Genomic DNA, 26,973 nt, shown 5'->3' on the forward strand with positions numbered 1-26,973 from the left:
GTAGGTTGGCACTTCCATTGTATCCTGGATAGGGGACTACCTAATAGGCAGACCACAGTTTGCGCGACTTCCTGTATTGGCTCCCTTCCTGTTTACCCTGTACTCCTTGGACTTCGTACACAACACTGATTCTGTAATGACACAGCAATAGTTGGGTGTATAAAGGGAGGATGGGAGGATGAATACAGGGCCCTAGTAGAGGACTTTGTCAAATGGTGAAAGCTGAATCACCTGCAGCTCAACAGCAGCAAGACAAAGGAGACGGTGATGGATTTTAGGAAGACCAAGCCTACACTACTCTCTGTGACTGTTGATGGTGAGGACGTGGATGTGTGAGGACCTACAAATACCTGGGGGTGCACCTGGATGACAGACTTGATTCAAGTACCAACAAGAAGCTATGTTCATGAAGGGCCACAGTTGTCTCTACATCCTAAGGATACTGAGGTCCTTTGGAGTATGCAGGCCTCTCCTTCACATGTTCTACCAGTCTCCTGTTGCCAGTACAATCTTCTATGCAGTGGTGTGCTGGGGCAATGGCATCAACATGGGTGATGCCAGCAGGTTCAATAAACTGATTAGAAAGGCTGGCTCTGTTATAGGTATCAAACTGGACACACTGGAGGCTGCGGTAGGACAAAGCACCCTACAGAAAATCCTGGCAATTCTGGACAATGTTTCTTGCCCTCTGCAGGTCGCCTTGGCTGAACAGAGGAGCACTCTCAGTCATAGACTATGATAATTGCACTGCTCCAAAGAGTGCTAAACGAGGTCTGTCTTATCCTTGGCCGTTAGGTTCTGTAATGAGTCAACCTATGGCTGGGGAAGTGATGACCCCCTCCTGGTAGTGTTATTAACTTCTGTTTACCACACACTGTTATCATGGACATCCTGTGCAGTACCATCACTTATTATCAGGATGATGTGAACCCATTACTATATAATATTATGGTAATTCTTGCACTGTCATCAGTGTGAACATGTAAATCTTGTAATCTTGCAATTTCTGATGTGTAAATCTTGTACATCTTTTTTTTAAGGTAACTTATTTTTTATTTTTTATAATATTTGTATATCTGTGCACTTGTAATGCTACAGCAATTTCCTTTGGGGTCAATAAAATATCTATCTCCTTATTAAAGGGTGATATCTGATATGTCTACATTGCGTGGCTGAGGTGTGATAGTATTCTAATTTCTGCTGTATAATCCACCAATTACTTGGGACTGTCTATTTAGAATCAGGTGATATAATGTAAAGAGTTTTTCTGATGTTTCTGTAAAGCATGATCTGTTGGATAATGTGCATCACATCCCATATCTCCTATTAGTTTTGAATTATTCCGTGAAAATTGTTGCAAATGAAAAGCCTTCAGTGTGGATCTATAGGGTTAGGGTAGTTTTATTTCCTAATATCTATACTGCACGTTCTGGGAAAGAGGCATTAAATTGAAGCCAATTTCATACCAGGTCGTAGGGGATGTACTTCTCAACCTCCAGGCTAACCTTTGTAATGAAATGGCAGTTGCAAACTAAACACTGTTGTAGTTTGTTTCATTTTTGAAATTCTTTCTATGACTCAAACCATGGGTCATAATATAAACTAAAGTCCAAATATTTACAAAAGCAGAGCAGGGATTACAGATGGTTCATTGAACTGGTGAACGGTGGGCCTAGGATTCACCATTTATATGACTAGTTGGGCATTGAAATCAAAAGATGCCGTATTGGCAAGGCATAATTAGTACAAAGACCAAATGCAGAAAGGCAATAATACTCTAGAATTAAATTGGCAAATTAACTTCTCAAATTAAACATTTTTATTAGTGTAGAGGAAGAAGAATTTGTTTTATAGACAGGTAGATCATCTAAAAGTAGCGATGTGTGTTAATAAAGCCAAAAAAATCCCAAAAAGCTGTGGTCGTTATTTTTGGAGGGACTAAAGTGGAAAAAGTCTGGCTAGGCCACACTTGAAATATTGTGAAAAATTCTGTTCTCCATGTTATGGAAATGATGTAGAGATGCTTGAGAAAATATTGCCAAAATTCAACAACTGAAATGTTATACTTATGAGGAAAGATGGGATAAACCAGGATTATTTCTCTAGGAAAAGGAGGACCTGTGAGGATTGAAACGTTTAAGATAATTAAAGGATTTGATAGGATTGAGGCAGGAAATATGTTCCAGATGTTGGGAGAGTCCAGTACCAGAGGGCATGGATTGAGAATAAGAGGTCAGTTATTTAAAACAGAGTTGAGGAAGAGCTTCTTCTCCCAGAGAGTTGTGGAGGTGTGGAATGCACTGCCTCGGAAGACGGTGGAGGCCAGTTCTCTGGATGCTTTCAAGAAGGAGCTGGATAGATATCTGATGGATAGGGGAATCAAGGGATATGGGGACAAGGCAGGGACTGGGTATTGATAGTGAATGATCAGCCATGATCTCAGAATGGCGGTGCAGACTCGAGGGGCTGAATGGTCTACTTCTGCACCTATTGTCTATTGTTTATTGAAAGTTTGGTTTATGAAGTTATAAGTGTTAAGTATTTCCACTCATGAATCTAGCTGACATAAGGAGTTGTAATACTGAATTTGCATGAAACTGTTTGGTAACTGCTGAGGTAACTAGCATAATTTTAGAATCTAGACAAACATATAAAGGAGTGAGCACAAGATTTAAAAAAAAATGAGTAGGACCTGTCAGAACTTTCAGTGGGCTTGGAATCATTTGGTTTATTGGGCAATTGATAAGGGCCAATAAAAAAGAATTTTGTTTTAAATGGAGTGTCCAGTGTTGGACTGGACAGGGTTAGAGTGGGTCCTCTTGCAGGATGTGGGCAGATGGGGATACCTGTATTGTCCTTGATGACGACCCTTGCAAGAAGTGCATCCAGCTGAAGGTTGATTAACCTGAGATATGGGGAGGTAGTTACATCTGAGGTGCAGGACAGAGTTAACTGGGTGACTTTCAGGAGAGGGAAAGGCGATAGGTCACAAGTGTGTGCAGCTGTTCCCTCAATAACAAGTTTTCAGTACTGTGGCGGGGAGCAACCTAACAGAAGAAAACCACAGCAGTCAGGTCCCTGGCTCTGTGACTCGGAAGGGAAGGGAGGAGGGTGGAGAAGAAGCGGTCAGCATTGATTGGTTTGTGCAAGAGAGCGAGATTACTGTATAGTATGTTGCCTCCCCAGTGTGAGGATAAAGTTGATCTCAGATAGAGTCCATACCATTCTTAAGGGGTAGAGTGAGCAGCCAGAGGTTGTGGTTCATGGTGGCACTAGTGACACAGGCAGGAAAGGTGAAGAGGCCCTGCAGAGTGAGTTCAGGGAGTTAAGTTAAAAGATAAACCTCTAGGGTGGTGATCTTATGATTGCTACCTGTGCTACATAATAGTGAAGTTAGAAAGAGGAAGATAATGCAGTTTAACATGTAGCTAACAGATGTTGCTGGAGAGAGGGCTTCAGCTTTTTGGATGATTGGATTCTCTTCTATGGAAGGTGATGAATTTTCTAAAATATGATGTGTGGTTTACAGCGCCCTCAAGTGTTACAAAGATAGGATGCTGCCTTAGAACAGCAAATGGTACGAGCTATTTCTTGCATGTTGGTGCTGGTCTTTGGATCACATCTTGTACTATAACGATAGACAATATGGAGTTTGAAATCCTTCTGCTGCCAAAATGTTTGTCATTGTAGCAGTGAAGTGTGTCTTTGTGACTGGGTGCAAAGTTGATTGTGACTGGGTGCAAAGTTGAATTACAGGAGTCTTCTAATTTAGTATGTAGATCAGAAATCAAGAAGAAGGTGGCCGGTAAAACAAAACAAAATTTTCATCACACATTAATCTGATTTGAAGGGTGAAAGCTAGTGATTTGTCTTGACATTGAGACCTGCCTTCTCTATATCCCTGGTTCAAGTTTCAGAGTAGCTGAACTCATGAGAAGTAACAAGGAATGTTTGAGTACTTAGGGCTTTCCAAAGACACTGCCAAAAGTGACCGACAATTGTATTACTCAGTTAACATAGTAGTTTAATGCTGCCTTGGAGGTTGAACCTATATTTATTGTGCTACAAAGTCCTGAATAGTTAATTGTTTTCCATTCCAGTTTATTTATTATGCACAAAGCTGATCATGTTTAAATTGCTGGGTTAGTAGAGTCTGGATTACTAACCATAGCCCTTGCATCTGCATAGCTGGTGCACTGAATTTTCCTATTTTCAGAGAAAGAGATGTGTGGTGTAAAGTGTGCTTACTGGCTGCATTATGGCCTGGTATGGGAACACCAAAGCCTGAGTGGAAAGTCCTACAAAAGGTAGTGGATTCTGCCTAGTATCCTTCCAACCATTGAACCCATCTACATGAAATGGTGCTGTAGGAAAGCAGCATCTATCATCAAAGATCTCACCACCCAGGCCATGCTCTTTTCTCGCTGCTGCCATCAGATAGAAGGTACAGAGTCTCAGTACTCGCACCACCGGGTTCAAGTACAGTCACTACCCCTTAACTATCACTCTCTGGAACAAAAGGGGATGACTACATGTATTTAAGGACTCTTGTTATTTCATGCTCATTTTTTGCTATTTATTTATTATCTGCATTTGCACAGTTTGTTTACTGTTTGCAGTCACTGTTCTAGGGATTTGCTAAGTATGCCTGCAGAAAAAGAATCTCAGGGTTGTGTGTACTTTGAATTTTGTACTTGTGGCACAAGTCTATACTGTCTCCTATCTGGTTTGTGTTCCAGAGGCCAGACTCCGGCTGAGTCAGATTTCCAGGTTTTGGAGATAGCTCGGAAGCTCGAGATGTATGGAATTCGGTTTCATCCAGCCACTGACAGAGAAGGGACGAAAATCAATCTGGCTGTAGCCCACATGGGAGTGCTGGTATTTCAGGTAGAGATGAATCTGAAACTAAGAAAATTCAGTATACTAATCCTTGTAAGTTATGCAGTTAGACATCAAAGTGTAGGCTCAGGTAGCTATTATTTATGTGATGCACAAATCTGTTTGTCAAATTACTGGATACACCTTTGTAAAGTAATCCATTCTGCTTTCTCTAAAATTAATGGTATTCCAGTTTTTGTTTTAATATTTTCTCTAATCCTCTTATCTTTCCTGTGACATTCCAGACTTTTATTTAACTGATCATTGGCACACTGCTATTAGAAATACTTATATGGTGGCATAGCTAGTAAGGTCATTGCCTAGTAGAGTTTGCACCGGCAGCAAAGGTTCAAACCCGAGCCCTGAAGCTATTGAGGAGTCTGTATGTTCTCCGGGTACTCCAGTTCCCAACTACATCCAAAAAAATTGCAGGTTGGTTAGCTACTGCCATTACTATGTAGGCGGAGTCTGGCAGGGAGCTGATGGAAATATGAGGAGAATGAAACCAGTTAAAGAGGATCAGTATAAAAATGGGTACTTGACACTGTTGACTTGTTAGGCTGAAGTCTGTTTCCATGTTGTGTAACTCTGCATCTATGACTTCTCTCTTTAAATGACATAATCTTCCATTTTCATGATTGGATGTGTTTGTTAATGTTACCTGGTTAACTCCTATTTTGTAGAGATGGGGTATCACATAGAACCTGAGGTTCCAGGAGAGGGAAGAGCAGGAGGTGGGAAAGGACTGTCTGTAGTCAGCCATATGCTAATGTGGTGTTCAAGGTGCAACTCTCCTACGCAAGTCTATCCAGAGTGCAGCAAGCTGCCTTGGGCGGTTTTAGCAGATTTTGCCAGTGGCTTGATATTCAATGTGTGTTGTTAGTGAATGCTTTTTCATTGCCAGCTGCTGGAAACTGCACAATTAAATCCATTTACAGATTCATTGATTTAAGGGTTTAAATTCATTACATTGTTAATTTGCCTTTTCACTCTTTCCCTTCACTCTTTTCTCTCATCTCCAGGGCAATACAAAAATAAACACCTTTAATTGGGCGAAGATCCGGAAGCTTAGTTTCAAGAGGAAAAGATTCCTCATCAAGCTCCACCCAGAGGTCCATGTACGGTTTTATTTTAATTTTGATGATATAAGATTTGAAATTACTGTCAATAGCGTGCTTTGAAAGAAGTGAATGAAAGCTTTAACAAAAAGATGGTTTCTAAAATAAAATAGCTGTGCAGAGAAATTTGAAAATTTGGCCAAGGATGCTGCAAGTCATGAAGAATGCCAAGCTCTTGTGAATGTCAACCCCGTAAGATATGCAAACATTCCCAAGTTGAAGTTAAATACCAGCATTCACATGCCACAGATCAAAGGCAGAGAGCTGGTGGAGCAGCTGTTTCACACCATGCAAGATTATGCAGCTTGACATATTTTAATACAATCTTGCACCATCCATACATCTCACATTCTTTCAAAACATTCTTCCTTCTGGCCCTTCCACTAAACTTGTGCCCCTGAGAGTCACAATGCCATGAGTGCAGCACTGATGATCCAGAGCAATACTGCTCTTTTCAGGTGAAATGCATTGCGGCTGAGTTCTTTTTGGTGTTTTAGCCAAAATTAATTTATAGCTCAGTTAGCATCAATAAAATGGATACCTCGTTGACTGTATGCTGATTTATAGGAATTTGGATGCAACTTAACTACAATGTAATTGGTAATTGGCTTATGTTTGTCGCATATATTCAGATATAGTGGAACGCTTTGTTTTCATGACTTCCAAACATATGTTGTCATACACATATCTGACCCGTTACTCGTCAAATTAGCCTCCTTGTATCTAAGTCTCTTTGACCTTTGCCACTATTTTCAGCCTCACATTGGAAATTTACTCTCCTAAGCTTCCAGTTCCCCAAATACTTTATTCAATTTGGGGCTTTCTTGTCACTTTTGAATACCTTGATTTTTATTCTGTAGAGTATCCAAACAGCAGTTTTTGGGGAACTTTTGAAACAAATGACTCGGTTCTGCTCTGATTACAGGATTCCTACCAAGATACGTTGGAATTTCTTCTGCCCGACCGTGATCTGTGTAAGATTTTCTGGAAGAACTGTGTTGAGTATCATACTTTCTTCAGACTCATGGACCAACCCAAGCCAAAGGCTAAGGCAATTTTATTCACCCGGGGATCCTCCTTTAGATACAGGTAGGTGGTAGCTATATTTTAAAATAATTTTTGTATTTGTTTACACAGTTATGTTTTAATATTGATTTTGCAAAAATTACCAATATTTGGAATACAGCTGATTTAGCTACAAGTGAATTAAATTGAGACTCCTGCTGATATATAATATTCCAAACATTCCTGTCTTGCACACTAAGACTTGATGAGAAGCAATCACTTACCACGTGTTGTCTTGAATAGTAAATACTGGAGTCTTGTAGCGGTGTGCTACACGCAGCGCTAAAATTACGACACGGAGTCGGTAACTGCAGTCGAAGGAAAAAAACTTTATTCGAAATCTTCAGCCTCACTTTTAAGCCTCCCTCAACCTGCCCCCCATGGCGCAGAGGCTCCAAAGCTCTGTGCTCGCAAACCCCCGTAGGCTATCTAATTGTGAGTCGGTTTGGATGTGCCAGGAAATGGGTCGCCACATAACCCCCCCCCCCCAGAACCGGCAATACACCCCCCAATGTCCACAGTCTGGGCCAGAACCTGCTTGGGAGGTCGGCCTCTGCGCCGAGGTGCCGGAAACTCGGCCGGTTGCGCCAGGTCCACATGGGCCGGTTTGAGGCGGTCCACCGTGAAAACCTCCTCTTTCCCCCCAACATCCAGCACGAACGTGGACCCGTTGTTCCGGAGCACCATAAACGGCCCCTCGTATGGCTGCTGCAGCGGTGGCCGATGCCCGCCCCTTCGTACAAACACAAACTTACAGTTCTGTAGGTCTTTGGGTACGCAGGTCGGGTGCTGCCCGTGCTGTGAAGTGGGTATGGGGGCCAGGTTACCGAGCTTCTCGCGTAGTCTGCCCAGGACTGCTGCGGGATCTTCCTCTTGCCCCCTTGGGGCTGGTAGGAACTCCCCGGGGACGACCAGGGGCGCGCCGTATACCAACTCGGCCGACGAGGCGTGCAGGTCGTCCTTGGGCGCTGTGCGGATGCCGAGTAGGACCCAGGGAAGCTCGTCCGCCCAGTTGGCTCCTCGCAGGCGGGCCATGAGGGCCGGCTTCAGGTGACGGTGGAAACGCTCCACTAGCCTGTTCAACTGTGGGTGGTAGGCAGTGGTGTGGTGCAGCTGAGTCCCCAAAAGGCTGGCCATAGCTGACCACAGGCTGGAGGTGAACTGGGCGCCTCTGTCGGAGGTAATGTGGGCTGGTACACCAAAGCGAGATATCCAGGTGGCGATCAGGGCTCGGGCGCAAGATTCGGAGGTGGTGTCGGTGAGCAGGACCGCCTCTGGCCATCTTGTGAACCGGTCCACAATAGTCAGGAGGTGCCGCGCTCTGCGCGACACAGGCAGGGGGCCCACAATATCCACATGAATGTGATCGAAACGCCGATGGGCGGGTTGGAACTGCTGCGGTGGGGCTTTGGTGTGCCGCTGCACCTTGGCTGTCTGGCAGTGCATGCACGTTTTGGCCCATTCACTGACCTGTTTGCGGAGTCCGTGCCAAACGAACCTGCTGGAAGCCATCCGGACAGTTGTCCGGATGGAGGGATGCGCCAAGTTATGAATGGAGTCGAAAACGAGGCGCCGCCAGGCTGTCGGGACGACGGGACGGGGCTGGCCGGTGGCGACGTCACAGAGTAGGGTCCTCTCACCCGGGCCCACGGGGAGGTCCTGGAGCTGCAAACCGGAGACTGTGGTTCTGTAACTCGGAATCTCCTCATCCGCCTGCTGCGCCTCTGCCAGTGCCTCAAAGTCTACCCCTTGGGAAAGGGCATGAACGGTAGGGCGAGAGAGCGCATCCGCCACGACATTGTCCTTACCCGAGACGTGCTGGACATCCGTCGTGTATTCAGAGATGTAGGACAGGTGGCATTGCTGGCGGGACGACCAGGGGTCGGACCCTTTCGTAAACGCAAAGGTAAGCGGTTTGTGGTCCGTGAACGCGGTGAAGGGCCGACCTTCTAGGAAGTACCTGAAATGCCGGATTGCCAGGTAGAGCGCCAACAGTTCCCGGTCGAAAGCACTGTACTTGAGCTCGGGTGGTCGCAGGTGTTTGCTGAAAAACGCCAGGGGTTGCCAGCGACCTGCGATGAGTTGCTCCAGCACCCCACCGACTGCCATGTTTGATGCATCCACTGTGAGGGCGGTAGGGGTGTCCATTCTGGGATGTACTAGCATTGCGGCGTTCGCCGAAGCTTCCTTCGTTTGAACGAAAGTGGCGGCGGACTCCTCGTCCCAGGTAATGTCCTTGCTCGGACCCGACATCAGGGCGAACAGGGGGCGCATGATCCGGGCAGCTGAAGGGAGGAAGTGGCGGTAGAAATTGACCATACCTACGAATTCCTGAAGGCCTTTGATCGTGGTGGGTCGGGGAAAGAGGCGGACCGCATCTACCTTAGCGGGCAGAGGGGTTGCCCCGTCTTTAGTAATCCTGTGGCCCAGGAAGTCAATGGTATCGAGTCTGAACTGGCATTTGGCGGGGTTGATTGTAAGACCGTACTCACTCAGTCGGGCGCAGAGTTGACGGAGGTGGGACAGATGCTCCTGATGACTGCTGCTGGCTATGAGGATGTCATCCAAATAGATGAACGCGAAGTCCAGGTCCCGTCCCACCGCGTCCATTAACCGCTGGAACGTCTGTGCGGCATTCTTCAGGCCGAACGGCATGCAGAGGAACTCGAAAAGGCCAAACGGGGTGATGAGAGTCGTTTTGGGGACGTCGTCAGGATGCATCGGGATTTAATGGTACCCTCGGACGAGGTCTACCTTGGAGAAGATCCGTGCACCGTGCAGGTTTGCTGCAAAGTCCTGAATGTGCGGCACAGGGTAGCGGTCCGGTGTGGTAGCCTCGTTCAGCCTGCGGTAGTCACCGCACGGTCTCCAGCCCCCCGTCGCTTTGGGCACCATGTGCAGGGGGGAGGCCCATGGGCTGTCGGACCGCCGGATGATCCCCAATTCCTCCATCCTCTGGAACTCCTCCTTTGCCAGTCGGAGCTTGCCCGGGGGAAGCCGCCGAGCGCGGGCGTGGAGGGGTGGTCCCTGAGTTGGGATGTGGTGCTGTACGCCGTGCCTGGGCATGGCCGCTGTGAACTGCGGTGCCAGAACCGATGGGAAATCCGCCAGGACCCTGGTGAAGTCGTTGTTGGACAGCGTGATGGAGCCGACGTGTGGGGCTGGCAACTGGGCTGCACCCAGGGAGAACGTCTGAAAGGTCTCGGCGTGGACCAGTCTCTTCCTGGGCAGGTCGACCAGTAGGCTGTGAGCCCGCAAAAAATCTGCACCCAGAAGCGGTTGGGCTACGGCGGCCAGTGTGAAGTCCCACGTGAACTGGCTGGAGCTGAACTGTAGCTGCACCTGACGGGTGCCATAGGTCCTTACTGTGCTGCCATTCACAGCCCTCGGGGGGGACCCGGTGCCCTGCTGCGGGTGTCGTAACTCGTCGGAGGTAAAACGCTGATCTCAGCCCCAGTATCGACCAAAAACCGGCGTCCCGACCTTCTATCCCACACATACAGGAGGCTATCCCGATGGCCAGCCGCCGTAGCCATCAGCGGCGGCTGGCCCTGGCGTTTCCCGGGAACTTGCAGGGCGGGCGACAACGGCGGGCCTCTGCACCCCACCGCTGGTGGTAGAAGCACCAGTGTTCATTGGGCCGGGGGTTGGCAGGCTCTGCGGCCGGGCCTGGACTGGTTTGCTGCCGGGAGCGTGGCTGGGAGATCTGTGCGATGGATGCCCCGCTCACCTTTTTGGCGTTCCACAGCAAGTCCGCCCGGGCTGCCACCTTCCGGGGGTCACTGAAATCCGCGTCGGACAGCAGCAGGCGTATGTCCTCGGGCAGCTGCTCCAGGAATGCCTGCTCAAACATGAGGCAGGGTGTGTGTCCGTTGGCTAGAGACAACATCTCATTCATTAAAGCCGATGGAGGTCTGTCGCCCAAGCCATCCAGGTGCAGTAAACGGGCAGCCCGCTCGCGCCGTAAGAGTCCGAAAGTCCTGAGGAGCAGGGCTTTGAATTTCGTGTACTTGCCGTCTGCCGGGGGCGACTGTACGAACTCCGTGACCGGGCCGCTGTGTCCTGGTCGAGGGAGCTCACCACGTAGTAGTAGCGGGTGTCTTCTGAGGTGATCTGGCGAACGTGGAATTGGGCTTCGGCTTGCTGGAACCATAGGTTCGGGCGCTGTGTCCAGAAACCCGGCAGTTTCAACGAAACCGCATGAACAGAGGCGGCGTCGGTCATTTCTGGTCCAAAAATCGTTTGGACTGTCGGGGTCACCAATTGCGACACGCAGCGCTAAAATTACGACACGGAGTCGGTAACTGCAGTGGAAGGAAAAAAATTTTATTCGAAATCTTCAGCCTCACTTTTAAGCCTCCCTCAACCGGCCCCCCATGGCGCAGAGGCTCCAAAGCTCTGTGCTCGCAAACCCCCGTAGGCTATCTAATTGTGAGTCGGTTCGGATGTGCCAGGAAATGGGTCGCCACAGTCTCAGTGTCTGCAACTTGTGACATTCCCAAGGGACTCAGCAATTGAATTTCTGTTGAATACCAATCAACCTTTGAATGACCGTGTTCTCAACTTTTGTAACAGTTAGAAAATATTACAGAAAATCATACTTTACAATAAATTGTTGATACAGAAGTAGCTTTTCTGCAACACTGTTTTATCTTAATGTGAGCAGCACCATGAAAAATGTAAAATATTAATATTTCACATTAAAATGCATGCTCACAAATTTTGCCATTTGCTCTGTTTATACTTCTGGTCGCTGGCTGTAAACTAGATTGCTCCCCTGCTAATGAAGTTGCTGCAACCAGAGTTTTATATGTCCTGATGATATAAGAGTTTTAAAATAATTTGAAATGCAGCAGGAGAATTGTTACTTCAATTCAGGCAGGGAAAGGGAGGAGGTCCTGAAGAGAGAATATAGGGAGTTAAATAGAAAGGTGAAAAGCAGGACCTCCAGGGTAGTAATCTCTGGATTGCAGCCAGTGAAGGTAAAATAGGATAATCTGACAATGAATGCAGGGCTGAGGAATTGGTGGATTTCAGTTGACTGAATCATTGAGATCTCTTCTGGAGAAGTTATGACCTGTACAAAAAAACAGAACCCAAGGGAGAACAGTATCTTTGCTGGCAGATTTGCTAGACCTGTTGGGGAGGGTTTTAAATAATTTGTCATGGGATGAGAACTGGGGTTGATAGGACTGAGGAAAGGGCAGTTGGTATACAAGTAGGTTTAGTGTGTGGTGAGACTGATGCAATTTTGCCCTAGCATCTGCCTGTGCTTTATCAGTGGGATGAGTTGAAGTGTAATTTGGGGGCAAAATTGAAAAGGGTGATGAATAGAGAACTGAAGGTGTAATATTTGAATGCATGTAGTATACAAAATAATTTAGAATCAAGATCAAGATCACTGCATACAATAAATTGTGGAGTTTGTTGCCTTGCAGCAGTACAGTGTAATATATAACAAACTATAAACAACAATAACAAGTATATTTAAAAAAAATAATTAAATAAGCAGTGCAAAAAGGAAGTAGAAAAATAGTGAGGTAGTGTTCAAGGATTCATTGCCCATTCAGAATATGATGGCAGAGGGAAAGGAGCTGTTCCTGAAACATTGGGTGTGTGACTTCAGGCTTCTTGATGGTAGCAACAAGATGAGGGCATGTCCTGGTGATGGAGGTCCTTAATGATGGATGTTGCCTTTTTGAGACGTTGCCTTTTGAAAATGTCCTTGATGCTGGGGAGGCTCGTGCCCACAATGGAGCTGGCTGTGCTTACAACTTTCTGCAACTTTTTCCGATGGCCCCTCCATATCAGACAGTGATGCAACCAGGTAGAATACTCTCCATGGTACATTTGTAGAAATTTGTACGTACCTTTTGTGAAATACTAAGTTTCCTCAAACTGCTGATGAAATATAGCTGCGGTTGTGCCTTTTTCATAATAACACCAATATTATAGATCTTCAGAGGTGCTGACATCCAAAAACTTTAACTGCTGACCCTTTCTACTGCTGATCCCTCAATTAGGACTGGTGTGTGTTCCCTTGACTTCCCTTTCCAGAAGTCCACAATCTTACCTTGGTCTTGCTGATGTTGTGAGCAAGTTTCTGGCTGCATCGCCCTTCAACCAGCTGATTTATCTCATTCCTGTACTACTCCTAACCATCTGAAATTGTGCCAAAAATAGTTGTGTCGTCGGCAAATTAATAGATGGCATCTGAGCTGCACTTAGCCATACTTGTGGGTGTAGAGAGAATAGAGCAGGGCTAAGTATGTATCCTTGAACACACACAAAATGCTGTGTTCCACCAGCATTTTGTGTGTGTTTGAATTTCCAGCATCTGCAGATTTCCTAGTGTATGTATCCTTGAGATGCACCTGTGTTGATTGTCAGCGACGAGGAGGTGATATTTCCAATCTACACAGACTGCGTTAGGTCCCTGTCAGGAAGTCAAGGATTCAATTGCAGAGCGAGGTGCAGAGGCCCAGGATTTGGAGCTTGTTGATTAGAATTGAGAGTATGATTGTTTTGAATGCTAAGCTTCAATCTATTAACAGCAGCTGAAATATTATTGTTCTAGTGATCCAAAGTAGAATGGAGAACTAGTGAGATTGCATCTGCTAAGGACCATTGTGGTGATAGGCAAATTGCAGTGGGTCCAGCTCCTTAGGCAGGAGTTGATTCTGGCCAAGACCAACCTCCCAAAGCACTTCACAGTAGATGTGAGTGCCATTAGGTGATTGATGTTGAGGCAGCTCACCCTGCTCTTCTTGGGCACTGGTATGACTGTCAATCTTTTGAAGAAGGTGGGAACCTCTGACTGCAGTAGTGAGAAATTGAATATGTCCTTGCACACATCTACCATTTAGTTGGCACAGGTTTTCAGAGCCCCATCAGGTACACCATCAGGGCCTGGTGCCTTGCTAGGGTTCACTCTCTTGAAAGGTGTTCTGACATCGGCCTCTGAGACAGAGTTCACAGGGTCACTAGATAGTGCAGGAATTCACATATGTGTAGGTTATTCTCCTTCTCAAAGTGCAGAAAAGGTGTTGAGCTTATCCGGGCATGAAACATCACAGCCATTCGTGATGTTAGGCTTCACCTTGCAGGAAGTAATACCCTGCCTGAGCTGATATGCACCCGATTTTTATCACTAATCTCAATCAGAATTGGTTATTTTGGCTCTTAAAATAGCCTTCCATAGGTCGTACTTGGACTTCTTGTATATTTCTGGATTGTTGGCCTTAAATGCTTCAGATCTTGCCCTCAGCAGAGATTCATCTTGGGCTTTTGGTTTGGGTATGACTGGTTTGCTCTCAAAGGCTCACACTCATCCACACAGTTCTTGATGAAGTTAGTGACAACTGTGGCAAATTCATTCAGCTTTGAAGATGAATCCCAATGTTTCAGGAACAGCTCCTTCCCTTCTGCCATCATATTCTGAATGGGTAATGAATCTTTGACCATATTTCTTGATCCGCACTGCTGGTGCTGCAGTCTTTAGCTTCTGCCTATACGTTGGTAGAAGAAATACAGCGAGGTAATTGAACTTTCCAAAGTGTAGGTATGGAATAGCATGGTAAACATTCTTGAGTGTGGTATAACAGTGGCCAAATATGCTGGCTCTTCGGTTTCCATGGGTGACATGTTGCTGATAGAAACTCCTTCAAGGTGGCCTAATTGAAATTCCCAGCAATGATAGGAAAGACGCCCAGTGCACCACATTGTGACTGCTAATCATGGTGTGTACAGCAGTGCTTGTCTGATGTTGGCCTGAGTTGGAATGTACCAGGATGGTGACAGAAACCTGCCTTGGCAGATAAATGGGACAATATTTGACCCCTGGATGTTCCAGGTCGTTTGAGCAGGCTTGAGACAAAACCACCATTTGTCTGTACCATGCTGAGTTATCCACCTCCTCTACCTTTAAAAGATTGTGTTGTCCTGTCTTGCAGAGAATGGTCAAGCCATGGGTTGCAGCATGGCATCTAAAATGGCAGATGTTAACCACGTTTCTATGAAGCAAAGTACACAGCAGTCCCTGATGTCCCTCTGGTTCTGCAATCTTGCTCTGAGGTGTTTAATTTTATTTCCCAGAGAATGTACATTCACCAGCATGATACAGGTTTCCCCCGCTATTCGAAGGTAGAGTTTTCCTATGAAACGATTCGTAAGCCAGAATGTTGTAAAGTGAAGAAGCAATACCATTTATTTATATGGGAAAAAATTGTGAGCGTTTGCAGACCCAAAAGATAACCTACCAAATCATGCCAAATAACACATAAAACCTAAAATAACAGTAACATATAGTAAAAGCAGGAATGATCTGATAAATACACAGCCTATATAAAGTAAGAATACTTTTCTACAATTTTTGCAGCACGGTCCACCGCAGCGAAAATTTCATGCAAGCGCTCTCAGCAGCACTCGCGGTAATAGCATGCGGCGCAAGCTCTCCCGGCAGAAACACACGGCGCAAGCGCTCCCGGCAGAAACGCACGGCGCAAGCGCTCCCGGCAGAAACGCACGGCGCAAGCGCTCCCGGCAGAAACGCACGGCGCAAGCGCTCCCGGCAGAAACGCACGGCGCAAGCGCTCCCGGCAGAAACGCACGGCGCAAGCGCTCCCGGCAGAAACGCACGGCGCAAGCGCTCCCGGCAGAAACGCACGGCGCAAGCGCTCCCGGCAGAAGCACTCTTTCCAGTAACCTTTAAGCTATGAAGCTACCGAATAACACATAAAAATACACAGCCTATATAAAGTAGAAATAATGTACGCCCAGTGTAGTTTCACTTACCGGAATCAGGAAGACGGTGAGGACACTGATGATGGTGTATTAAGCTGAGTCATTGGAGGTTGGGGTGGTGGGACACTGGGGTGTCACCTCATCGTTGTCAGTTTCCATCAAGGCAGGCAAGTCACCTTCTTCTATGACTGCCTGCTTCAGTATCGAAGGTCGAGTTTTGTCATCTGCTGTGGAAGGCTTGAAAAATGACAGTATGCTTGACTGCTTAGCCTCACGCATTTTTCTATCATACAGTTCTTTGTAAGCACTCAAACCATCCTGCAAACAAGCCCTAAACCTACGTACCCTTTCAAAATTAAAGTCATACTTTTCTGCAATCATTGCAGCGTTGTCAGTCGCAGCGAAAATCTCACGCATTTGCTTCACGTTCAGTTCCTGGACGTTTTCACTATTGCATTCGGCTTCAATTGTTATCCTTTCCTCTTCATCAGCTCTTCATCGGTCAGTTCTTGGTCATGGGATGCTAAAACCGCTTCAACATCATCTTCAACTTCCACAAACCCTTAGCCAAACTCACTATGTCCTTACTTGGTTCACCACGGTCGAAACACTTTATTATGTCTAGTTTTATGTTAAGTGAAACACCCTTACATGCTCTTTTCCGATACCTTAGAACTCATCTTGCTAACGGAAGCACAAAATAAATTGACATAAAGCACAGATGCTCACAGGCACGTGTTTAAGCAATGCCGGCTAGAATGCAGTTCCAGGGGAGGAGCTTGGCTGCTCGGCGAGTGCTGCCTTTTTTCGTAACAGTGAAACCATCTTCTGTTAGCAAAAACAGGTTACTAATGTAGGTCTTTCATAACAGCGAGTTGACGTAAAGTGAACGTTCAAAAAATGGGGGATACCTGTAGATAGGAGTGGCTTGGGAGGGGTATGTGGGTGATAAGGGGGTGGTGTCTACGTCCTCTATATGAAAGGTGGGTTCAAGTCTCATTCCAGCAACACGTGGGTATAATATTGCATCTTGTAGCTAAGACATCAAACTGAATCCTCATCTGTTCTCAGCTGGGCAGGAAAGCCCTCAATGGCACTAATGCTGATGATTATAGTGATGATGAAGAAATGGATCTTAACAATCTAAGTTTAACATTAAATGCATCATTTTGTATTTGATATTGTGATGGAAACAAAATGTAGCTGTATTATTCTACTGAAATTATTTTTCAAAAATCTTACGTTTGAGCACTGTAGTAAACTGCATTCCCTTGTGGTAGACTCCCGTCATTTCCGTTATGTTGAAAAATTGCTTCTAATGCGGTCTGCAACACAATCACAATTTCATTTTTTTTCCCAGCATACTCACCATGCCCAAGCTGATTGGTCTATGAAAATAAATCATTAAATCCTTATGTAGACATGGTCTTCACTAGCAACCAAATACTTTATTCCTTTTTAAGCACCAGCATGGGAGACAATGGCTTATGTAGTTTATTGTCATGACCTATGCAGTTGCAGTCTGATCCTTGTTATGTACCCCTAGGGTTCATATTTAAAATATGTGGACTATCACTTTAAAATGTCGGGAGAATGAGACTGGCTTTTGGACACTGTTTGAGTTGTTACAGAGAGAGAGAGAGGGAGAGAGAGGGACGAAGCCTTCCTTGAGATGGTGTTTATACGAACTCTAAAGCTTGTTTTGAATATACAAGGACACTGCCTGCTTGTGAGTTCTTACAGAGAGAGACAACGAGCAGCTCGTGAATCGCCCTGGTGACCAAGGGCAGCGTTATTTGATGGATGGCTGGTGTTCAGCATGCTTGGATAAATACAAGGTCACTTGGTTGTTAGACAGACACACATGCTTTCGGACACTGGATGAGCTTTGTTGCGCCCACAGAAAGGTGGGTTTTGGAGGATTAATTGGGAGAATGGATCAGTGGCTCTCGCAGTGGGAAAGGTGTGACTGGTGGGAAGTTATCAGTGTGTCCATCCTTTGCCTGGGTTGATAACTTTACCACAGAAGATGGTCTCCTTTTTGTGGTCACATTTGGTGACTTTAAAGGAAGAGAAGAGGGGAGAGGAAGGTTTGAAACAGAAGAAACCTAGTGACAAAGCGGTCACTGTTTAGACTCTCTCCTCTGTAGCCCGTAAGGGTGAGTTTGAGTTCCATTCGAATACGAAGCTGTGACTGTCACGTAGTTAATCCACAGGAGTGGGTTCTCTGGTAAGGGGAGTATCTTTGTGATTACCACTTGTATGTCACCCTTGTTTTGGTGTGGTAGTTCACTGAAGAAAGGCACCTCTGTGGCAAATCACTGTTGGAGTTATTTCGTATGTTGTGGAACTGGATAAGTGGCTATCACAGTTGAGAGTTTGGGGTAACCTTGTGTGGAAACTACCTGTGTGTGATAATCCTGGCCTGGGTTGGTAGTTTTACCACTTGAAGATGGTATGTCAGTGATAAGCTACTGTTGGTGATAATCCATACGTGGATTCTGTTTGAGTATCCTATGGCCACCACTTTGGGATGACCCGTAGCTGAGTTCAGGTGTGGTACCACTTGTGTTGAAAGGATATTCGTTGAAGATCACTGTCGGTGATACTTTGTGTGTGGAGTGGAACAACTTCAGAGATAAAACCTACTGCTATTGTTATTTTGGAATATCGACGTAATTGTCTTCTCACAACATATGCCTTTGGATTACAATCTCTCTCTCTCTTACCAACAACAGCAACCTCAAGCATTGAACTGACCTTTCTCACATACCATCATAAGACTGTATCTTCTCACCACCTGAGATGGAAGAAGTTTGGGGGAGCTTTATTTACTCACTTATATATACATATACTCTGCTAACCTGTTTGCCTTATCTTGTTTTATATTACTTTATCATGTAGTTACTAATAAAATAGTGTTTATAGCGGAAGACTCGGACTCCAGGTGTATTCATTTCTGCTGGTCCTTTTTAACCTGTTACGGGGTATTTAACATCCTTCTTGATAACTCACTGTGGTGAACTATAATAGTGTTGGAGATGGTTTCTAATAGTGAATTGAGTGGGGTTAATGGTTAATCTCTTGTTTTCCTCTACAGTGGAAGGACGCAGAAACAGCTGGTTGACTACATGCGTGAGAGTGTGACAAAGACTCTCCCTTATCAGAGGTAATCTTTGTTAATAACTTGGCATGTTCGGTTTCTATTTTTTCAGGGTTGTTCTGTTAATAGCAAAATTTGTAAAATTTAGTGTTTTCCAATATGTAGTTAACACATGACCTATTTGGTTATATTTGGATCAATATATAGAGATTGATATTGGAATGGAAGCCTCTCTGCATCATGCAATGAAATCATGGCTTCTGTTTGCTAAAATCTGCATTGTTATAAATCAATAATATGGTGAAGCTGGGCTGTTATGACTTTAACTTGGACATGGATAAATATCTTTGCAGTGACCCAGTGCTTTCCATTCACTATTTAAAAAAAAAATTGACATGGAATACCTCGATGGATCTGCCTTGTTTGACTGTGAATGTTTAAAGAGTGAAACGTCTGATGTATTTCATTTTGTATACCAGAACAGGCCACTGCAATCTATTATTAAAATATTTACTATTTATAGCCTTGTTCATTTTGTTTTCCACATTTGTTCTCTATATTTAGTTCAGTCTTGTTCATTGCCTATAGTTCAGAATAATCTCTATTCCATTTCACAGCCTTGTCAGATTGTTTGCTTTATGTGTTCACCACTCCCTTTATAAATTTAAACATTAAACCTGTATATTTCCCTCTTAGTATTTGAGATTGCATAAATTGCAAGAATTTGACTTGTCTTTTGCTATCAAAATCTTGAGTACTTGCCCACGCTGTGCACTCCCTGACCATCCCCAACATACTTTGTATTTTCTACTGTCTTAAAATTCAATTTGTTGATTATTTACTAATTTAACACTCCTTTTAATATCTCCCCAGTAAAACTAGTATGAACTCAGTACCTTGGGAAGCTAGAACTGTGTAACACTCCTTACAAATTGACATATCCTGGGATGTAAACTTTATTTCCTCAACTGAGTTCCAGTAAATTTTCTTGTATGTTATTAATGTTTTAAGTAAACCATCTACCAATATGGCCACATAACATTCTTTCTGCCTTTTAAATCTTCATAGCTTAATACCAGTATTATTAAATCACATTTCCACCTGTCCAGATTGCTGAGATCGGAGAACATGAATGACTGATTTCCTTTAGCTTCCAAATAATTTGTGCTTCTCAAATACCATACTGAGATATGAAGGCCACATATCATATACTGTTGTAGAATAGGATGCTTGATTCATATTCAGGGATGTACTTATTCCATTGCCTTTGTCACATTCAAGCTGTGCAAATGTTTAAATGTTGAACCTATAAAAAGGTTAAGACAACCTCAAACACCTAGCCATTATTTTGGTGACTAACATCCTAGAGGGCTTATTTCTCCTCCTCCATCCCCATGACTTCCCACACCACACAACCTCCACTCTTCTCCCCCACCCTGAGCACCTTAAGTATGGATTGAAGAATGGAATCTCAAACCTTTTTAGATTGAAATTCTGTGGCTGGCGATTGTGTTCATCTGATTATCATCTTTCCACTTCCTACTTTTCATACCTGATCTGAATGCTTATTCCAAAGAATACCAAGTCCAGCTCCTCTGTAAAGTATTATATCCTGAATCAGTTAGTTTTAGATGCTGAATCCCTTACAGGTGTAAAATGAAAGGTAAAACTTCACCAGTTGTTTTTTTCCTTTTATTCTTTCTACCCATTTTGTCCTATTTTAAATGAAAAGTTCTGTCTTTTTTCACACCATATCGCCCAATAGAATTCACATATTTATTTTTATTTTATTGTCTTACAGCCTGGAATCTGCCTTTCTGGCCCTTGGAGCCATGCTACCCAGTTACCCTTCTCCCTCGCGCCCCCATTTAATCCTAGCTAATCATGGGACAATTTACCTCTTTCAATATTTTTATTAATTTCTGCAAAGAAGCATACAGAGTACAATAAGATATACAAGTAAAAAAAGGATAAAATAATACCAAATACATTATATTTAAATCACACTTGCAATCTCATTACCCTATATTAATGTAAATTAAATTAAATCATAATATTGAAATGCGATAATTTTATTATACCAAAAAAGAATCTAAGCCCACTACCAAAATAGAAGCTGTTTGGTAAAGAAAGAAAAAAGGAAAAAAATCTTTATCATATAGTGAAATATGTTATTAGCCAACATCTGTACTTTAAGAGCAAATCAAAGGTTTTGAAAATAGTTCAAAAATAGTCCCCACAATGTTTGAAAGTCTTGACTAGATTCAGAAATTGAACAACAGATCTTATCTAAATTTAAGCATGACATAACATCACGTAACCATTGAACGTGAGTAGGTGGAACGGCATCCTTCCATTTAAGTAAGAGTGCCGTTCCAGCTATAAGAAATAAAAGCCAAAATGTACAAATCAGATGTCTCCAAAATAATATCTTGTCCTCCAACAATACCGAATAAGGCAGTCAAAGGGTTAGGCTTAAAATTTACTTAGAAAAGTACAGAGGAAGTTTGGAATACTGCCTTCCACTATTTTTCAAGACTCGGGCATGTCCAAAATATATGAATTAGTGCAGCCTCTATATAGTTACATCTATCACAATAAGGAGATATATTTGAATAACAATGAGATAGCTTATCCTTAGTCATGTGAGCCCTGTGGACCACTTTAAATTGTAGGAGGGAGTGACCAATTAATCTACCAACCGTTGCATCTTTGGACTGTGGGAGGAAACTGGAGCACCCAGAGGAAAGTGACAGTCACAGGGAAGACATTACTAACTCCTTACAGGCAGCTGAGGGAATTGAACCTGGGTTGCTAGAACTGTGAAGCATTGTGCTAACCCACTACACTACTGTGGCATCGTCTATCAGCGTGATGTCAGGGTTCATCCTAGTATTGTGGTGATGTAGTATGTGCTCTGCTTAGCTTTGCAGATCAGTGGTTTCTTCATCCTGCAATAATCTTAGGTCTTCAGGTTCTCTTGCTTAGAGTACACGTGTCTAGATGAAGCGAGCAATAAGTTCAAGTTTAATTGTCATTCAACCGTACATGAATACAGCCAAGTGAAACAGCATTACTTGGTGGTCAAGGTACAAAACACAGTAACAACAGTCACACAAAATGCAAGGCACATATTGTGTACATAAAGATAGCAAGCACTAAAAGGTATCAGTAAAATACAGTCACAAAAAAAAATACCCGACACCCCGAGTCCATGTGGCAGTCTGCAGGTGAACACAACACAGTTAGTCTTCTGCTGAGTGAACAGTAGGGACCGCACTGACTCCAGCTTGTACTCTGTACTGCACCACCTCCGATGCCTCTCTCCTGGGAGACTGTAAACAGGCGACACTGCGGCTTGAGGCCTAGTCTTCACTTTGACTGAGGGCAGGTAGCTCAACATCTGTCAGTAAATCGGACTTGCAGCATCCACATTAACAATGTCCAACAGGGTCTTGCGATCGCAAGAAAAGCGACTAAGACAATTACTCACTATTACACTGAACACTGCCTTCACACCAGTTCCTTCTCTGCCTCTCAGATGCAGGCAGTAACATAATCCGCACTGTCCAGCTCCTTCACTTTCTCCACCAGTGAACAACTTGCTGACAGGGTAGATCTATACTTAATGTTATGCTGGGTCTTATGGTTATAAACAATTACATTTAAAAAGGACAATAACATTTTGGGGTTGCCCCTGTAGAAGCCATAACGATCGAACTACAATCCATATTACTGAAGGAGATGTGCTGCTGGATATTAGAAATAAATACAAAAATTGCTGAGTACACCAGGAGATCAGGCAGTATTTGAAATTCTCATGCTTAGTGTTTAATGATTTAGTAGAATTTATCTCCAAATAAGTTTCAATCTGAGACAGCATTTTCCCCTCAATATAATTGAACCTATTTAACTCTGTAAAACCCCTGTTTGGGTGCCCTGTGCAGACAGTGACTCATTAACTCGTTTCCTGAGAGCTCTACTTTTCTGGTTGACCTTCATCGTGGTTGTGTTGCAATGATCTTTCCTCTGTGTATGTAACCAAGCAGTTCTATTGTTAGCTCAGCAGATTATCCAACAAATTATCAAAACCTGGGCGAGTGAATTTAAAAAAATCTCCAAAAGCAGCTCAGAACTTGCTGCTGATAGTTTGCTACTGAGTGTATTTGTTTTAGAGTTAGCTACAACCTTCTGTGGAAGAATTGGTATACAGTTGCTACTTGATTAAAATGTAAGCTGTTCCTAATTTTAAAACTGCTAATTTCTAAACAAAATTGTTGCTTTGGAAGGGCAAGGCAGGTGAGGACTTTATATTGCGATTTGGCTGATCCAGGAAAGGCTAGTTTGGTTGTTTCCTGCAGTTGCTTTGAAAAGGCATTTGAACTGGATTCCTTGTAAAATTACCAGTCAGGTCACTATAATGATCCACTGATATGTTTAACAAGATGTGTGCTTTGTGGGTGAGACTGTGTCCTCTTCAGAAATTCAAATGAACCACTGAAGATTTTATACAAAGGAACAAAATTAACCATGTGTTCTGTGATGCCTATTGTTGTGGAGGTTAAAAATACCATATCTTGAACTGTGTACTAACATGTTAGATGCCTGATAAATTAGTGTGTTAATCATGATTCCTGAGCATGGATCTCAGATGAGAACAAATACTGCCTCCCCCACCCCACCCCTTTTTTTTTCAGGTAGTTCCTCATCCATGTTTGCTACCTGGAAAGCCTCTTTATTGGAGAGTGAACATAGTCATACAGCATTGAAACAGGCCCTTTGGCCCAACTGATCTGTACTGATCAAGATTCCCATCTAAGCTAGTCCCATTTGGCCTGTATCCCTACAAACACTTCCTGTCCATGGACCTGCTCAAGTACCTTTTTAATGTTAACATACCTGCCTCGCCAACTTCCTCTGACAACTCATTCCTTACATTGAGCATCCTCAGGGTGAAGAAAATTATCCCTTTCACCTTAAACCCATGTCCTCTTTCTTGATTCTTTAACCCTGGCAAAAGGACTGTGCACGTTCACCCTATCTATGCCCCTCGTGATTTTATACATGGCTAGAAGATCAACTTTCATTCTACCATTCTCCATCCTTGGAGGCTAGCACTACCTTAGGTAAGTGCCAGTTTTAAGTAATACACACAGCTCAAATCAGGCAGCATCTATGGAGGGAAATGAACAGTTGAAGTTTTGGGCTGAGGCCCTTTATCATTCCTGGAATGCCCTGGTAATCTTAGACACCTTGCAAAGTATAACAGTATTTTTAGTGGAAGTAAGTGATTGTAGGGCAAGATGATTTGGGCATGTTGTACGTACATGCAATATAGTAGCTTTGTGATTGGTGAACTAGCAGCCAGAATTTTGGGCTGTAATGAGTTCAAATCTCCTTGAGACATTAAGTAAAAAATATATATTTTGAAAATCAGTCTCAGTAATAGTAATTGTAGAAGCTTATCTGGTTCACTGATGTCTTTTCGTCTGCTCTGCATCTGACCAGTTTCAGAGCTATTAATGTGATAGACTTTTTAGCTACCTTATTTTGGGGGTAGTTAAGGATAGGCATTGTCAGCAGCATTGGTGTAACAATAAAAGTGTAGCATTATGTCAAATCCACTTAAAATAAACAAGTTTATATGTACATATAAGTGATCTACTGCAGGAAGCAGATTATATTAAGACTTTAAAAGTGAGCTAAAAGATTAGATGGGCTTTGGTATTTATAAAAATTGAGCTGAAATCCATCTCTCAAGCATTAGGTACCCATTTGAAAGTAAAATCAATTCTGTCAGCAGTGGAGCAGATTGGCAGTGAGTCCAGTGTACAATGTAGCTTGTGAGGAGAGCTGGTATTGTTACTTAAGCATGTCTGCTTCACTACGTTGACTTTTACTTTCTCCTTATATGTCACACAATTATATTTTTAAAAGAAAAACTGTCTGGTGTAGTTTTCTTCTCTTTGGGTCCTTACTGAATACTCTCTACTTTTCAGGCGGCACAGCAGAGTACGAGGCCCAGCTCAGATTATGACCAAAGACGTGCCAAAACAGGTCAGTCCTGTGATGCTCTAACATTCGCAGGGTGTTGGTGGCTGGGAGTGGGGGTAGGTGTCTGCTGGGTGTTTATGTGTATATTGATAATGGTATGCTTACTAACTGATTTCTCACATGGTATTTCACAATCAGTATGAGTCATGCTGCTCAGAAGCTGGCTTTTCAGCCCATAGTGTTACATTGACTATTGGTACCCGCTATATACCTCTTCCTTCCACCTGCTGAGTTTGGCACTCAAATAGTAAGCAATATTGACAATGACCTAAGTAGTGCTGTAACACAAGCACAGAGCAAATGGAAGCAAGGGTTGACTTCTATTGCTCTTCTGTCATTCAGTAAGATAGTAGCTGTTCTTTTACTACTCACAACCCTATATCCCTTGATTCCAATTGTATATAAAAAATCTATCATTATCTGCTTTTAATATATTTAACAACTAAACCTCTACAGTTGAGATCATTCCAAAGGTTCAAATCTGATCGATCTTTATCCTGAACAATTGACCACTAATTTTGAGTCTCTGAATCATGTTTCAAATTGTCCCAGCCAGGGAAATGTATCAATTCTGCATCTACTCTATTGAATCCGTTTTAACATTTCAATGAGATCATTTCTATATTTTTTTAATCTTAAACCTAGTCCTTGCATGCTTGATCTCACCTTTAGACAACTAGTGAAGTGGCAGACTTTGGCTGTATTCCCCTCTGATGCAAATTATCATTCCATGGAGAGGACTGACTTGTAAACCGTATTCCAGGTGCAGTTCAGTGGGGCCCAGTGTAATTATCTACTTTTGAACTCAAGCCCTCTTGCAGTAAAGTCTAACATAGCACTTGCCTTCCTGAATGGATATTGCACCACCTTAGAAGCCTTTGAGCACCAATCTTTTGTCTTTCTACTTTTCCTACCAAATGGATGAATGACAATCAAAATCATCAGATTTAATATCACTGGCATATGTCATGAAGTTCGTTGTTTTGCAGCGGCAGTTCAGTGCTACCCTTTTCTTGCTCATTAATCTTAATTTTTGAGTCATGTGGCAGTCTGCACTGCTGTACACCTTTGTATCGTCAGCAAATCTGCTGTTGCTAAGTTTGATTCATTTCAAATAAAAAATAGAGGGCTATGGGTAAGCCTAGTAATTTCTAAGATGGGGCATGGTCGGCACAACTTTGTGGGCTGAAGGGTCCGTATTCTGCTGTATGTTTTCTGTGTTTCTATGTTTCATTCAAATAATTGCTATAGATGATGAACAGACAGGGCCCTAACACAGAACTCTGCAGAATAGCCTCTAAATACAATAATTGACTCATTTTATTCCTATTTTCCGTTTTCTATCCATTAACCATGTTACACTCAGCTCTATTAAACCACGTTCGTCTAGGGTAGTGGTCACCAACCTTTTTAAGCCCAAGATCCCCTACCTCGGCCTTAGTGAAAGGCAAGATCGACCCCAAATCGATTAGTTACATGCATGCGCACCGGGGCAGAAAAGACCGGAAGTAAAACCCTGCAACCCGGAAGCAGAAATGATGAATGAACACCAGGGGTCATCACCCTTTTTTGTTCCGCGGACTGGTTTAATATTGACAATATTCTTGCGGACTGGCCGATGGAGGTGGGGATGTTAAACACGACCGGAATGCAGCGATAATTGAAGCAGGTTCCATATGTCCAGTCTATTCTGCAATTTAGTTTTCGTGGCTCTCGGCACTTAGCTTCTGCCCCACTTGCTCACGTTTTTTCTGCTGGAAAAAGCTCAGCGAGTTTGTCTTTAAGTGCAGGGTGCTTGGACTCAGGGTACCGGAGCAGTTTTGAGTCCTGGCTGTTCCCGTACCAGGGCCACGGCAGTCGCAGTCCGAAGAGAGCAATTGACCGACCGAGCGAGGAGTGCGACAGGGCACATGTCTGCCCCCCACGTAGGACCTATCGGCCAACAAAAGTTTGTCTCGAGGGATAACTTTCAGTAGATTGCAGCGAGGTAGCTGCTCTGATGCTTACGGAGCC

The 26,973-nt window shown here is 43.8% G+C and overlaps 1 protein-coding gene across 4 annotated transcripts in view; it reads left to right on the forward strand.

The window, feature by feature from the left end:
* farp2 (FERM, RhoGEF and pleckstrin domain protein 2) overlaps positions 1–26,973 on the forward strand; it is a 242,812-nt gene that overhangs the window by 105,043 nt on the left and 110,796 nt on the right. For 3 of the 4 annotated variants that reach the window (XR_009508090.1, XR_009508099.1, XM_059951181.1), the window contains exons 8-12: positions 4,740–4,887; positions 5,901–5,996; positions 6,922–7,085; positions 18,904–18,972; positions 24,906–24,963. Coding sequence is in view for 2 of the 4 variants with exons in the window: in XM_059951181.1 (XP_059807164.1) it covers positions 4,740–4,887; positions 5,901–5,996; positions 6,922–7,085; positions 18,904–18,972; positions 24,906–24,963 (535 nt within the window). In the remaining 2 variants the exon portion in view is untranslated. The remainder of the gene's footprint in view (positions 1–4,739; positions 4,888–5,900; positions 5,997–6,921; positions 7,086–18,903; positions 18,973–24,905; positions 24,964–26,973) is intronic. The other variant, XM_059951189.1, reaches the window with a different exon arrangement.

The sequence above is a fragment of the Hypanus sabinus genome, chromosome 2 (assembly GCF_030144855.1).
Source record: "Hypanus sabinus isolate sHypSab1 chromosome 2, sHypSab1.hap1, whole genome shotgun sequence".
NCBI classification, from domain to species: Eukaryota; Metazoa; Chordata; class Chondrichthyes; order Myliobatiformes; family Dasyatidae; genus Hypanus; species Hypanus sabinus.